This window comes from Myxocyprinus asiaticus, chromosome 20 (assembly GCF_019703515.2).
Source record: "Myxocyprinus asiaticus isolate MX2 ecotype Aquarium Trade chromosome 20, UBuf_Myxa_2, whole genome shotgun sequence".
Taxonomy (NCBI): Eukaryota; Metazoa; Chordata; class Actinopteri; order Cypriniformes; family Catostomidae; genus Myxocyprinus; species Myxocyprinus asiaticus.
The window spans coordinates 12,371,092-12,387,114 of record NC_059363.1 but is presented as its reverse complement, the minus strand read 5'-3'; the positions used below and the strand labels follow the sequence as shown (position 1 = coordinate 12,387,114).

Sequence of the window (16,023 nt, the reverse complement as noted above, 5' to 3'; positions counted from 1 at the left end):
TTGCAGTTTTCTATCCTGTGTTGACGTAGGAAGTTAGGCCAGAGCATCTTGAAGGGTTCATCATCCCTTCAATAAATAAATTTAATGCAATTAAATAGGCAATTTCTTTTAGTTTATGTCACAGCCATGAACATGATTTGCTACTTGCTATTGCTAGTCAAAGGGGGGGGGGGTGTTGTTAATATACACCAACCATAGATTACTTTAATGATAACAAACATGAACTTATAGCCACAAAACTTGTGATTTGGGATTTCATGTAAAGCATGAAAGGGACATAACAAATACTAAGAAATGTTGTTAAAAAAAAAAAAAAAAAAAAAAAAAAAATTCACCAGTGGTCTTGACCCCACAGTATTTAACCATTTGAAGCATGCTGAGGTTAAATTGATCCCCATTAATATAGCTTACATTAGAATCACTCATTGGCCTAGTTCTGGCAGCCAGAGGTGTGTAAAATAGAGAGAAGGGCTGATTGAGAAAAACAAAAAAACCACATCTGGCAATGAGAACAATGAATTTACATCTACGCTGCAGTAGGTTTTGAGGCTAAGCTACATTTGGCAGCGCGGTTGTCTGACAGAAGCGGAACTGATTTCCTTTTTTCTCAATGGCTACAGCAGCATGGAAGAGTAACAAAGAATCCGAGAATTGAGTAGTCACCCAAAATTGGTAAATGGACCCAAAGAATGAGAGGGCTTTTCTGCCTCATTGGTGCCATATGAAATGATGAAAATGTTACACAAAACCTAACAGGTTTTTGGTGGCTCTTTGACACCAATGATTTAGCGAAACTTCCCTTCTCATTGCACACCAACTCATCAGTGCTAAGTACAGATAATGATGACAGATGTTCTCAATTATGGGGTTAGTAAATATTGGGTACTTCACAAAGGGACAAAGAAAAACAATCTCTGTAGCGTTCTTTTAAAAATAATTAAAAACCTCAAGGACACTCATTAGGTCTTGCTCAGTTGTATTCCCATTGGGTGAGTGAGAGAGCACAGGCTGTGATGAAAAATACTTGCAAGGAGGCCTTGGTTCCACAATGCTGTATGTAGTCATTAACAGTATCTTCCTGTCTTCCATGTGGCAAAGTTGGATGAGAACAGCCGGGCTCCCAGGCATAACTCTGATGAGATGGAGAGCACAGACCCTTCTTCACTCTCATCAGCAGCCCCCAAGCCCCCTTCTCAACCAGGGCCTTCTCAGATTCACTGGAGTGTAGCAAGTACTGGCACTGGCCATCTGGGTCAGCCCTCCAGACTGAACTCAATGATAATGCCAGTCTTCAGCATGACAAATGGCCCACTCGGCTTGTGAGTCGCACATCTCAGCTCTCGCTTTCACAAGCTAGGCGTCAGTGAGCCTGGTGGCTGTCCTTGCTCCACTAATAAGCAGTTTGGTCTCTGAAATGCCGATTTGAAGACAGAACATAATGTATTGTATACTGTATATCTACTGTATAATATTTTGTCATAGATAAAACTCTTACCTAATATTAGGGCCCTAAAATGAAACTTTGTTTTTTACAGATGTCATTATTAAAGAAAAGAGTTCTACTAAAATTATTTTTCACACACTCTGAGATGTACAGTGGGGTTCAGAAGGCTGAGACAACACTGAATATCTAGGAATTTTATTTTTCTTTCTTTCTTTTTTTTTTTTTTTTTTTTTTTTACCTGAAAATAAAAAAAAAAATTAAAAAAACGATAAAAAAATAAATAAAAAAGTTTTAGGATTTTAATTTTTTTTTAAACAACTAAAAGTTATGACATAAAATAAAGACATTTAAAATTCTGCACTTTGTCTTGGTCACTATTTAAATTTAAGCAAATTAGTAGCACTGACTTTGTTAACTCTTAGTACAAAAGGTCAGATTCCAAAACCAAAATGCTCTTTGTAATGTTTTCAGATCATGCTGGAATAACATGGATCATCAGTTTTTGCGCTAAACTAAAAAGTCCACGCAGGCTCGAGCGCATGTTGTTTTTTAAAGCAAAAGGGGAAAAACCAAATACTTAGATATGCTTAAATTCAACTTTCCACTGAAACTGTTATGCTGATAATGGCATTTGTAATGAAATTGTTTTTATATTAAATTAAAACAGACTGATCTCACAGTGAAATAGTCAAGGGTAGGTTGGAAGTTCTTCAGCTGAAATCAGTTTACTGAAATTTGAAACACTGCCCCCAGAGAACAAAGATAGAAGTGTTGTTGAGCTCCAGTTTCCAGGTGAAATGAAAGCATTCTTGCACTTCAAAATAGAGCTCACTGGCTTTGAAAGGGAGAAACTTCAGCGAACGAGTAATATAAATCAGAGTATAGAGTTGAAGGAGAACAATTTGTTCAAAAATACCAATTCGTTCACAAATTAAACTAATGCGTGTCACCAAAAGTGAGTTTTTTTAATTGTCAGTGATGCAATACAGTCAATAGGAATACATATTTCATTTAACTATATGCCCTAACACAAACCCCAACCCTAAACATTAGTGGAGTGAACTGTAACTTTCAAATCATGCTCATCATTGATTATATGAACACCATTACTTAGAACCCGTGTCTCTGAGGCTGGTCGCACAATGCTCTATTAGTAGTGTCACTAAAAGATTAAACAAAAGGTAACTACTAAAGGTAACTACTAATTTTAAATGATATAAAATAAAATGCAAAATGGAAGCATTTTCACTTGTGATGTCAGACTTTTGGACCCCAATGTATACACTTACAGACATTTTAAAGACATCACAGAGGTTTCCGAAGCTAAGCTGGGGAAAACATGCTAAAAAAAACGTAGCCATTAAACTCCCAATGTGGCCTACCACAAGCCTCCCTTTGACTAAAAGCACTATTGGGTTGCCGTTCAGGATTGCCACACCAGCTATCTGGTGCAACACATCACAGAGTTTGCTTTTTTTCTGTTCCGCTAATTTACTTCAAACTGGGAGAAGTGCTGATTAAATAAGTCAAGCGGTGATTGAATGCAAGTTTGGCCACACACTTCCCAGCTCCTCGGCTTTTACAAACATGTTTATTTTTCTCCCTAAAAGTAACTTAAGGTTCTGAGTGCTCTCCCGTCTATTAAAGGAAAGAAACAGGTCTTGTATTTGCTGTGGTCAGACTGCCATGCAGATAGTCAAGTCATTCAAATGGACTTCAAACAGTTAACTTTTTCTGCAGCTGCCTCAGTAAGTGAGTTCAAATATTCCCTTACCTTGTCTTAATAACCACATCATTTTATTGGGTTCGCTCTCGAAACCACACATGGGTAAATTATGTTCCAATTACAGTATCTTTTGTGTTCTTACCAAAAGTTAAGTCAAATAAACTTGGTATTCTCTTCAATATATAAGCAGCACTGCAATGTTACCTGTCTCTGGAACGTTTCTTCCTAGTATAAGCACAAAATATTGAGCCACTGTTGCCAGAACTCTTCAATGTAGTGAATGTGTCAATTTTATATTTATTTATTTGTTTGTTTCCTTCTCTCCAGTGGGGCACATGTCTGTTTTAAGCTTTCATCAACATAATCCTGTCTGAAATAAGCACTCCCCACACCAGTGTTGCCAGGCCAATAACAAACTAATAATGCATAATAAATGAATTTGTGGATGCATATTATGACACATAATATAATTAATGTCCACACTCCAGCATTAAAACAAATTTAAATTTTGCATTTTGTAGACTTAGTCCCCACCAGAAGAATCAACAGATGTTGGAAATTAATGATCAGGACTTAGAAGCCAAACACTTAATAAAAACAATGTGTGTTTGTGTATGTCTGTAGTGGGTTTATGTGCATTTGTTGATATCCAATTTGTGTTCAAAAGGCTTGTGTCTCTGATTGTCATGATTGGTCTGAAGTCCCATAGTCTCCCTTGTCATCTGTGACTAATTAATTTAAATTGATAAGAAATTGATCAGGCTTGCCCTAACCAGGCTGTTGTGATTCTAATCCATAAGCTATCAATTATGTTATCCACCTGTCATTTACAGGTTTCCTCAAATCCTCGTCCATTGATTGGGTGAACGGAACTGTAAACCACAGAAACCCAATATCCATTAATCCTAGTACTATATTTGACATGTTTCATATGAGGCTGAAACCATCAAAAGATTAATGAACAGATTTGGAGATACAAGAGAGCAGATTCATGCTCTTGTGCTTTGTGTCAGTTACAATGTGCTTAAGATGAAACTGCATTGGTTTGATGGTTCATTAAAGGGGTGTGCATATCATTTCAGTTTTGGTATTCTAAAGGAAGAGGCGGTTTATGTCTGAGCCACGGAATGAAATGAGTTACTGATCTTTCATTGCTCACTTGATTGTGATCATTCTCCTCTTCATGCCCCATATACACAAAAACTTTTATTCTGTTTGCAAACAAATTCGCTTTCACATAGCATATTTTTAGATAAAAAAATAAATAAACAAAAAAATTCTCACGTTCTGTACCATTTGAATAAATTGACAGCATACAGATGAAGCACAAGCCATTATTAACTGATAGTTTCATCGCAGTATGTTGTCCTTGTCATCTCCGAATCTTATGCACTTGAAGAGTGCTCTTGATCTCTAATCTTTCTGTGCTATAACATCTCGCATAATTTTTTTTTTTTTTTTTTTTTTTTTTTAAACGGCCATTTAACAAGGTTGTAATCAGTAAATTATGCATCTGTGAAAACAGTACACAAGAACGTTATTAGCAATATTACTGGATTATAAATGCATCCTTCAGTATTTTAAATCCCATTTTAGAATTCAGCTATATGTTTTCTGAACCAGATGATTTACAATATGCAAATTTCACAATTGCAATATGGGTGATTTTCATAAATAAATAATCCAATTATTTATTTATTTATTTATTTATTTTTTACAAAACAAAAATGAATAAATGTCCTGGTTCTATTTTGCTAAAAAATTTAAAGAAACAAATGAGAAATTATATTTTGCTTATAGAAGATTAAGCCTATATTTAGGGTCATTAAAAAAAATTTCATTGTGGCATTAATTGGCATTAATGACAGTTATGCACATTATACACAATTATTTTTTCACAACATATATATATATATATATATATATATATATATATATATATATATATATATATATATATACTGTACATTACATGGTACAACTGTAATACCGCAAAACAAATAAATACATAAATAAATAAATACTATGTTATGGTAGTGAGTATCATTGTTGAAAACAATGGTAATAGTAAAAGTCAAAATGTAGTAAAATGTAAAAATGTCCAGACATGTTCCGGTAATGAGAAATTAGGGGGTCTCCATCTTCAATGAGGATGTGTGGGGTGTTTGTGTGTGTGTGTGTGTGAGAGAGAGAGAGAGAGAGAGAGAGAGAGAGAGAGAGAGAGAGAGAGAGAGAGAGGGATTGCCATCAACTGAATTCATTACCCACTGCAATCCCTTCCAGAGGTTCCAACGGGAAACTGCGTTCCATGCATTTGGAATAAACGATCAGAATTATGGCAGAGGAATCAGACCTCCATCGAGAAGAAGTGTAGCCTAACATCTACGATTCGGAAATAACAGTGAGAGGAGTAGTAAGACAGAGGAGTCCAGTGCACTCCGGTAAATTGGAAAAGGAAGCACGGAACTCGAGAGCGCATCAGCCGGACTTAAGCAGCAGCGCTCCGGCACATAATGTTGCGCAGATACTTCAAATCCTCCCCAGGAACAAGCACCCGGCAGAATGTCGCTTTTTAGACCGTCCGCACTGAAGGACCGTCGGGCTGACCCTCCTCAGTTGGAGGGTAGACTGTTAGGGGTGTGGAATCATTTTGTTATTTAATTATTATTATTGTTATTATTATTTTGTTTTTTGGAATTGTTTTATTCCGAGAACTCATACCGGAGGAGAGTTTAAAATGCAGCCTGGAGGGGTCGAAGCATTCTAAAAAGGTGAGGATTAAAAACGAACATCATTAGGCTATATTAAGACAGCAAAGCGTTTTTAAAAGTGCCAATTTTCAAATTAAACACATGTGAATTGTTGTCGATTCCATGTGCCCAGTTATTGCGCGTTTGCAAGAAACTTCTTGTATAAAGGCTGCTATAGGCTATGTGCCATAATCTCGGCGCTGAAAACTTCTGTCAAACAACGGATTTTATATAAAACAACGGATCCTTCTAATTTCCGCATATAGGAGAATGAGAAATAGGTGGAGAATATTTCAAAAGATTGTTTATAATAGTGAGATATCCAGCATGTCTATGTGCACACTGCTCATATCAGCTGCTTGTTCTCCGCACAGTAATTTTCTTATTTATTTAGGGTTTATTCTGTTTAGCCAACCAGTAAGTAAAGGCTGAAACCCATGGCCTTCACTATCACATTGAACCTTGGTAAAATATTTATCTCCATGATTCACTCCAAATATTTAGTAGGCTAATGTAATAATAATAATAATAATAATAATAATAATAATAATAATAATAAAATAACATGCTGAGATTTTTACTTTAATAGACTATAATAGCATACAATGTTTTCTCTCGCATGGATTGTAGACTTGCATTGATATAGGGGATCTGTGAATAATACTAATAGTAATAATAATAAAATGCAAAGATAACTTTAAAATAGATATGACAAAAATTATTTGCACATCCATTGTCATAAGTTTGCAATACTCATGCCATCAGGCCGACCTAAATTATCATTCATGATTACATAACTTGCATGCAGTTATTCTTTAACATGCTGCATGATGAACATCCATTATCATTCAACAATGTGCTAAAGTCTGTCCACTGAAGACATATTTAATGTGATGGGTCAGACAGGTGTCAGTGTCTCATTAACTGTAAGATTGTTCACATTATGTACCCTTAGGCAGGCCTGTGTTTCTTTCCCTTTCAACTCATTGATTTAATAGAGCAGTTCTCACTGTCCCAAGGTTCAGAATCATTATTATGGAGAGAAGTCTGTGCCAGAGCATTGGAGAACAGACCTGTCCATCATTATGGCATTTGACAGATTAAACACCTCAGTGCCCTTTACAAGTCTGAGAGCACAGAGATGTTGATGTCGCCAGTAATCACTCTCTCCTTGCGGATAGGAAAATGACTGGCATTGTAGAGATCCAGTTTAATACTGGCTGCTCTGTTATTTTCCTTATGCTAACTCTTTCTTTCTTTCTTTCTATATAATTTTTAATTCAATTGCCCATTATATTTTAGTTTATTATACTTATATTAAAGCTTTAGTTAATACAAAGAGCAGCCAAAGTTATTGATTAGGCTTAGTTATTTCAATTCACTATTATCTTGATTCAGGGCAACAACCACCATTTACATTGAGGGGGACATTTCTCCCCAATATTTAAATTAATGCTTCGATATATGGGTTTTTAATAATCTTTAAAGAAATAGTAAAGCCAAAACTAAAATACTCTGTTGTATTTTTCTTATCCATATGTAATTTCAAATCCATTCCACTCTCTTTCTTCCATGGAACACAAAAGGATGTTTGTGAATGATGGTTTTGTCATAATTAGGTTTTGAAAAAAAAAACAACAAAAAAAAAAACATTTGGTTACATCTTTGCCATGATTCTTATGAAAGCCTCATATTTTACTAAGAGATGTGTAATTAAAATTACTTTTTATCTATTTGTATTTTCTGTTGAAATATAGGTAAGTGGATCAAAATGCTACTTGTGAGGGAGGTTGCGCCTTTCAGGGATTGTCCAGCTGCGATGAGAGAGGAGGTCGTCTCCGATGAACCCATCATACTTGCGGCTTTGGACCACACACTTTGAAATTGCCCCTCCATGAGTGACACAGAGTGACAATGTGATGAGCTTTGCTATCATTCTCAGCCCGAGTATGGATGGAGGGATGAAAGGGAGTAGCACAAGTCAATGAGACTATTGCTCTTGTGTTGGGGAGCTTAGGACAGGCAATTACAGGAGGATTACCCACTGACTTCAACATAGCATACTCTCCACTGAGGCAAGCTTCAAGACCGTTAAGAACTCCAGTGTGGTGGATTTTATTTGATAACCCCCCACGCCCCCCCCCCCCACCCCTTTTTAATTACCTGCAGTAATTGTTGTTGTCTAAAGTTTGCAAAACTTCCTCTGTCTCACAAAATGGAGGTACAAATACGAATGTGGAATAAAGACTTGCCGACTTTGATCAGCCCATGGATACCGATACTGCTTGGTCTTCACATGCATTTCTCACGAGCCACAACCTGTCCTGAGGAGTGTCGGTGTGACAGGACCTTTGTTTACTGTAATGAGAGGAGTCTTACATCTGTGCCTCTGGGGCTAGGAGAGGGTTATAAGACCCTCTACCTCCATAACAATCAAATCAACAATGCTGGATTTCCCCTGGAAATGCACAATGTTGCCTCAGTGGAGACTGTGTATCTCTATGGCAACCAGCTTGATGAATTTCCTGTCAATCTTCCCAAAAACGTGCGGGTGCTCCACCTGCAGGAGAATAACATTCAGACAGTGTCCCGGGCTGCCCTCGCACAGCTGCTACACCTGGAGGAGCTCTATCTGGATGACAACTCCATCTCCACCGTGGGTGTTGAGGAGGGGGCCTTCAGGGAGGCCATCAGTCTTAAGATCCTTTTCCTTACCAAGAACCACCTGAGCAGTGTACCTATAGGACTCCCTGAGGAACTGAGAGAGCTGCGGCTGGACGAGAACCGCATAGCACTTATAGCCGAGGATGCATTTGAGAATGTGACAGGACTAGAACGCCTCCTTCTGGATGGAAATCTTCTGACAGATGAGGGTATCGCCCCAGGGGCATTCCAGACTCTGGATAACCTTAAAATCTTGTCAATGGCACGCAACTCACTCACGGTTCCCCCTTCCAATCTACCAACTGAATTTTTGGTCAAGCTTAACTTGCAGGATAATCAGATGAATGAGATTCCTTTGACAGCCTTTCAGGGGCTCTATCACTTGGAGAGACTGGATATTTCCAACAACCAGCTGCAGTCTCTCACACAGGGGGTCTTTGACGCCCTCCACAGCCTGAGACAGCTCACTGTTCGAAACAACCTTTGGCTCTGTGACTGCAACATTAAATGGGTCATACTGTGGTTAAAGTCCCTGCCAGCTACCCTCAATGTCCGTGGGTTCATGTGCCAGAAACCAGAGAGGGTACGTGGCATGGTAATCAGAGAGCTAACCCTGGAGCTCATCCAGTGTCCTAACAGCACAGCCACAGTCACACAGCAGCCCACACTGCTCTCTTCATCCACCGCTGAGTCAGCCACTCAAATGGCCTTCACACCCCCACGCTCCTTGCCTACACCCACCCCTCCACCTTTTGCACTTCCCCTACCGACTGTTGGCAGAGACAGGGAACATAGGACAAATATCCCTGACGGTACTAGGCAGGAATCGCTACGCATTTCTTTCGTTGTGCTAAACAGTTCATGTATTCAGTTAAGCTGGGTATCGACTTTCACTGTTACAACCTATAAGGTGACATGGGTCAAGTTGGGTCACAGTTTGCTAACTGGCCCCATGCAAGAGACTATGGTAGAGGGGGCGCATTTGGGAATTGTGCTGGCAAACCTGGAGCCCAAATCCACCTATCGCATTTGTGTGGATCCGCTAGATGCTTTCAATAATTACCACCCAGGAGATGATACAATTTGCTCAGAGGTGAAAACGAAGTCTGCTTCCTTTCACTCCAGTGACAATGCCACTGGGCCTGAGCAGGCTACCCAGCAGGATCCAAGCTCGCCTCTCTTACTGGCTGGCCTGATTGGTGGGGCAGTGCTAATGGTCTTGGTGGTACTCTTGAGCATATTTTGCTGGCACATGCACAAGAAGGGAAGGTCAGACTTATCCAAATGGAAATACAGCCGAGGCAGAAGAAAAGATGACTACTGCGAAGCAGGGACAAAAAAAGATAACTCCATTCTGGAGATGACTGAGACGAGCTTTCAGATAGTTTCTTTGAATAATGAACAGCTCCTCAAAGGGGACTTCCGTATTCAACCAATTTACACCCCTAATGGGGATGTTGGATTCAGAGACTCCCAAAGGAGAAACAATAGCACAACAAACTGTAAGAACAGTGTCCCAGAGTCCGATCCATGCCATAAATGATGATTTTAAACAAATTACATCCTTTGTATCTAGATCAGACTTATACACACTGAGGATAGAGGATATATTTAAAAAAGACTGTACATTATGTAATTTATACTCTGAACAATGCTATCGCCTTCCTTTTATAACCCTTAGTAAAAGACAAATTGATTTATGAATTATTAGTTTTTCATTTGTGTTACTAAAGCAAAAGCAACCTTTACTATTGAAGCTCAAGTGGCCCCATAGATACTGTTAGTGAATCTGAAATACACCAACGTTGTACAATGTTAAAGGGATAGTTCATCCAAAAATTGAAAATTTTATCATCATTTACTGTCTCATGTAATTCCAGATCTGTTTGACTTTCTTTCTGCTGTGGAACACAAAAGGAGATGTTATAATGGTTGCCTCAGTCACCATTCACTTTCATTGTATGGAAAAAGATGCAGTATGAAAAGTGAATGGTGACTGAGACTAACAAACTGCCAAATCTCTTTTTGTTTTCCATGAGGGGAAGAAAACATTTTACAGATTTTGTTGAGTAAATGATCACAGAATTTTCATTTCTGGGTGAACCTTTAAACACAAATCAACCCCTGTGTTTTTTGAATATTTATTACTCATAAGTTAAAAGTGGAAAAAGAAGTGAGGAAAGGCAGAAGAATTTGAACGTGTTTGTGTGTGTGTGTGTGTGTGTGTGTGTGTGTGTGTGTGTGTTACAGAGAAAGCGTAAAGAGGAGTGAGCAGTGTGCTGTGTTCTTTTATATTTTTCCATATCCTTGCGCTACATCACCACAAGGTGGCATCTGTTCTCATCCCCAGTATTTGAAACCTCCAGCGTCTTACATATTGACTTGCAATTTCAGTTCACAAAAACTGAACACTGACCGTTTCTGCCAAACATCTGAAAATAAAAATTGGTTTACTCAGGAATTTAGTCATTAGAAATTTCATATCTTGTATTTATATATGCAGCATCAGGGCTGATATCTTTAGCGATCTTCTGTACCTTCTCGCACAGAGGCATAAAACCCACTTTATGATTCTCTCAAACTGATTAAGCAGTTCTGCCCATGATGAGCAAAATAACACAATATTCGGCCTTGGTCTTGTCCATTGTTTGCATAACAGTTGCATTTGAGCTTGATTAGATACAAAAACATTTCCAAGCAAATTATCACATTAACCATTTCATTTATTCTGTTGTATACTGCATTCGTTTAACTTCAAAGATAGTCTTTGTGACTCAAAGTTACTTGCTACTTGTTGCTTAAATAAGAAAGAGGGCAAATAATAATAATAGTAGTAGTAATAATAATAATAATAATAATAATAATAATAATAATAGTAATAAATTATTATAAGGCTGCCTCTGATCCCTTAGTGGCCATGTCATAAGTTAGTCCCCCGCCCATGTCACGCCACAACGGGCCGTCAGGGAGAGATGCCGCGGGGCACAGGGCCCAAGGCCCACACCCCCATTCCCAGGACACTCCCCACATGCCTGTGTTTTTTTTTTCTCCTTGATGCATTCATAGTTAAACTCTTAATAGGTGTGTATGTGTGTCAACTAGTGTGTGATGCATTAAAAAAGAGAGACGTGCAGTGTAGAACCAGCCCAGGGCAAAGCCCAGGCCTCCACACACATGCCACGCTTACCCTGTGTTGTTGTGTTCTCTTTTTCTTTTTTCTCTTTTTCTCCCTTCCCTTTTCTCCTTTTTCTTATGCATTCCTTGTTAAGTTAGATGTACATGTATCTCAGCTAATATGTGATGCATAAAAATAAAATAAAAAAAAGCGAGGCATACAATGCAGAACCAGCCCAAGGCAAGAAATCCAGGGTGAGTATATATACATATATAAGCAATATCACACGAGCAAGAGTGCGATATGGCCCTACATCAGCACTTCTGTGATTCGGCCACAGGCCGCGTGCCATAGGTAATCACAGCAGTGCTGATTTAGGGCCATATAGCACAATTGCGAGTGTGATATTGCTTATATACAACAGTTCAATGAACAAGTAAATTTAAAAAAATTAGGAAAAACTGAGTATGGTCATAAAAACGCATTTGTGCATGGAACTACTTTCTTACACGACAGATCAGAATCTGCCATTGCTGGTTCAAACCAAATTATACGTCCAAGCCTTCATTAGTAATTCAAAAATGTTACTTCAGAAATAGTATCACGGCTTGTGCTGTTTCTACCAAGTTATTGGATAAACAAGGATGGATGTGTGTGTGTGTGTGTGTGTGTGTGTGTGTGTGTGTGTGTGTGAGAGAGAGAGAGAGAGAGAGAGAGAGAGAGAGAGAGAGAGATGAAGCGTGTGCGTTCACCTGTTGCCACAACCAAGCAGAGATGATGTCAGCTTTCTGAAGGTCAGCTTTCTCAGTGGAAAAATAGCCGTCCAAGCGGGGGTATTTCTCCCTATTTTGCGGTAGTCGGTGTGCAAGAGTCATTCACTATAGAAACCGCAATCTTCTCCGCCATTTTGAACAGTACTTTCTCTCCAATGTGGAAACTCCAGTAAGAGGTAAGCGCCTTGAGTTCTGTAATTAATCTGTCTGTTGTGTCTCTCAGCTGTGATGAGCCTTAATGCTGAAGTTGTTTGTTTAAAGCGGTGTAAAGCTATTTTCTAGCTTTAGAAGTGTTGTGGTAATACAAGCGATCACTGAGCTCTGTTGTATGTAAACACTGGCTGACGCGGATTCACTTCACGTCAACTAACTGGCTCATATTACACACAAAAATGATCTTTTGCAACCACCTGCTGGCTAACATATGTAATGTCAAAAAAAATAAAAAAATAAATACATATAAGAGACACATACAGTAGCTCTTAACACATATGCACTACTCTTAAACTTTAGTTTAGAACAGCACAAACACAAGCGGAGTGATACACACAGTGAAGCGTCTGAGTGCTGATGGTGTGAGACCATCAGTGCTTATGGAACATCTCTCGTCCAATCAGATTTGAGGACCAGAACTAACTGTTGTGTGTATATATATATATATATATATATATATATATATATATATATATATGGAATTCGGGGTTCACTGATTAGTATAGAATCCCTTCAAACATGTACTTTGAGTTTATACACATCTTTGTATGCACCCTGAAACCATTTTAGAATTTGCACAAATTAACATAAGTGTGATTAGGTAGAATTTATAACTCTTTGTAATTTATTTCCTTGTCTTAATCTTGCCCTAACATACTCCCCAGTAGCAAGTGAAGATTGCAGCATTGTAATGGCTTTAAAATGAGATCTTTTCAGAGCTGTGAGCAGTTGTCAATGAGCCATAACACTCATAACAACACTCCACAGAGAGTTAATGCTACTGCTGACCAGCTATATGACCATTCTTCACTTAATCTAACCCATTTTCCATATAACACCATTAACAGAGACATATGAGGCTACAGTGTACATGCTGTCTCTTTATGAGATGGTTAAAGTGTGCTAATTAATTTTATGATATGTATGCATTAAGGAATTAACAGGTAATCATAAGTCACATAATGATTGGCTCATTGGTCAAATGGGTAGCCTACTGTGTGTGATTCATCAATAATGTCCTAAAAACATCCAATACTTCCTTTGTTTGAAAAACAATAACAAGAACTGATCTGAATTATTCAATATTCTGCATATTTTATTATCTGAGTTCAGAAGCAAAAAAAAAAAAAAAAATGCCAACCTTCCTTCATCCATTTTTCTTTCTTCCTTCACCCACAATTGCATCATATATAGATTATACAGATAGCAGGGGTGCTTCTCATTTCCTAAATTATGTATCCTTGTTTCCTTGCTCCTCTATCCTCAACCCGTGACCCGGAAGCTGATCAAAGAGAAAAAGCACAGGAGCATTCTATGCAGAAAACCTTTTGGTCGAAGCACCTGACGCAAACATAAATTCTCCTCCCCCTTCACATCTGACACAACAGTTTTAATTTTCCATATAATCCATACAGTATATGATGCAATTGTGGGCGAAGGAAGGAAAATAAATAAAGGGGAAAAGGAAGGAAGGAAAGAACCTAGGGTGCTTCTCATTTCTGAAATCGTGCATCCTTGTTTCCTTTCCTTGCTTTCTTTCCTTGTTTCCTAGCTCCTCCCTCTTAAGAAACGAGGAAAGGATCCAAGGAAAGGAAACGAGGACGGAGGAATCGAAGCTTGACAGATTTGTAAAATGGAATGTCCTGCTCACTCACACATCACTGCACAGCTGCATTAGATTGGAGCATTTGCCGTCATGTTGTTGTAACTTGATTGATATTTTCATAATAAAATATAATAATTCAAGATTCACTGTTAAAGTACAGTATGTGACAGTATGTGACAACTAGGATCTTTCCCTTCCTTACTTCCTTACTTCCTTTTCATTTATTTTCTTTTAATTTTCCTTCCTTCCTTCCTTCCTTCCTTCCTTCCTTCCTTCCTTCCTTCCCTCCCTCCCTCCCATTTATTTTGATTCCTTCCTTTTTCATTTTCATTTCTTTTCATTCTTTCCTTTTTCATTTTCATTTCTTTTCATTCCTTCCTTTTTCATTTTCATTTCTTTTCATTCCTACCTTTTTATTTTTATTTCTTTTCCTACCATTTTCACTTTTCTTCCTTCCTTCCCTTCCCCCTCTCACATCTTTTCTTTCCTTCCCTTTTCCTTTTAAGATCTTTTAAATTCCACTTCTTTTCCTTCCTTCCCTTTACCATTTCACTTCTTTTCCTTCCTTCATTCCTGTGTCACTTGTTTTCCTTCCTTCCCTTTTCCATTTCACTTGTTTTCCTTCCCTTTTCCTTTTCACTTGTTTTCCTTCCTTCCCTTTTCCATTTCACTTGTTTTCCTTCCTTCCCCTTTCATTTTCACCTGTTTTCCTTCCTTCCCTTTTCCCTTCTCTTCCTTCCTTTTCCCTTTTCCCTTCCCTTCTCTTCCTTCCTTCCTTCATTTTTCCTTTTCCTTCCTTCTTTCCTTCCTTCCATCCCAATTACTTAATACATATATAGATTTTATGGAGAACTAGGCTTTTGTTTGATGGATTGCATCATTAGTTTGGCTTCACAGTATATGAGTAATGCAATTTCATGGATAATAATTTACATGCATAAATAACACAATAAACTCACACCCGGAGGTCCTTAGAATGACCTTTCACTCCCATCAGGCAGTGTGTGCGCAAGACAGTAATTAGCCATTAAATTTGTACATCTGGGCCCTCCAGCTGCGTGGTCAACTCCAAATGAGCTAGAGAATAAACCATCATCCTTTACCTCTCCCCGTCCTACTGCAGAGGCCAGGGAAAAGACCAGGAATGCTGGACAGGTTTATGAGTTCAGTCGTGGGGTACAAAGAAGCACCTATTTTTAATCATAAACAAATATGGTAGATAACCATCTGACTACATGCTTCATTACAATCAATTCATACTGCAATTCAATTATGATTGCCAGTGTCTATACCCCCATTTTGGAAAGCTATTCTCTTCACTGCAGGCTTGCTTTTTTTTTTTTTTTTTCTCCAGGTTTTCTGAAATAACTCACATCTGCTTCCATGTATAGTCAATTAAAGACTGGATTGTCATGAAGCATTTGGTGTAATCAGAGGTCATTTATCAATGATCTCAACCTGACCACTCAGGCTCAAGGATTTGGAGATAGATGCTGTGATGGACAGCTGTGCGGCTGTCTGGGATAATAAAGGGATAGTTCACAAAAAAAAACAAAAAAAAACAAAAAAAAAAGCAAGAAAAGAAAAAGAAAATAGAATATTATGTAAGACAAAATGTCAGCCTCAGTCACCATTGAAGAAACAATGCATAAAAATGAATAGTAACTGAGGCTTCTAACATTCAGCCTAACATTTCTTCTGTGTTACACAAGGGAAAGAAAGTATTTCGGGT

The 16,023-nt window shown here is 38.2% G+C and overlaps 1 protein-coding gene across 1 annotated transcript; it reads left to right on the top strand.

The window, feature by feature from the left end:
- Positions 1-5,450: 5,450 nt before the first annotated feature.
- LOC127411565 (leucine-rich repeat transmembrane protein FLRT2-like) lies at positions 5,451-10,401 on the top strand. Its single transcript, XM_051647252.1, has 2 exons — positions 5,451-5,941; positions 7,678-10,401. The coding sequence occupies exon 2, from the start codon at positions 8,136-8,138 to the stop codon at positions 10,125-10,127; it is 1,992 nt and encodes a 663-aa protein (XP_051503212.1). The 5' UTR covers positions 5,451-5,941; positions 7,678-8,135; the 3' UTR covers positions 10,128-10,401.
- Positions 10,402-16,023: the final 5,622 nt, after the last annotated feature.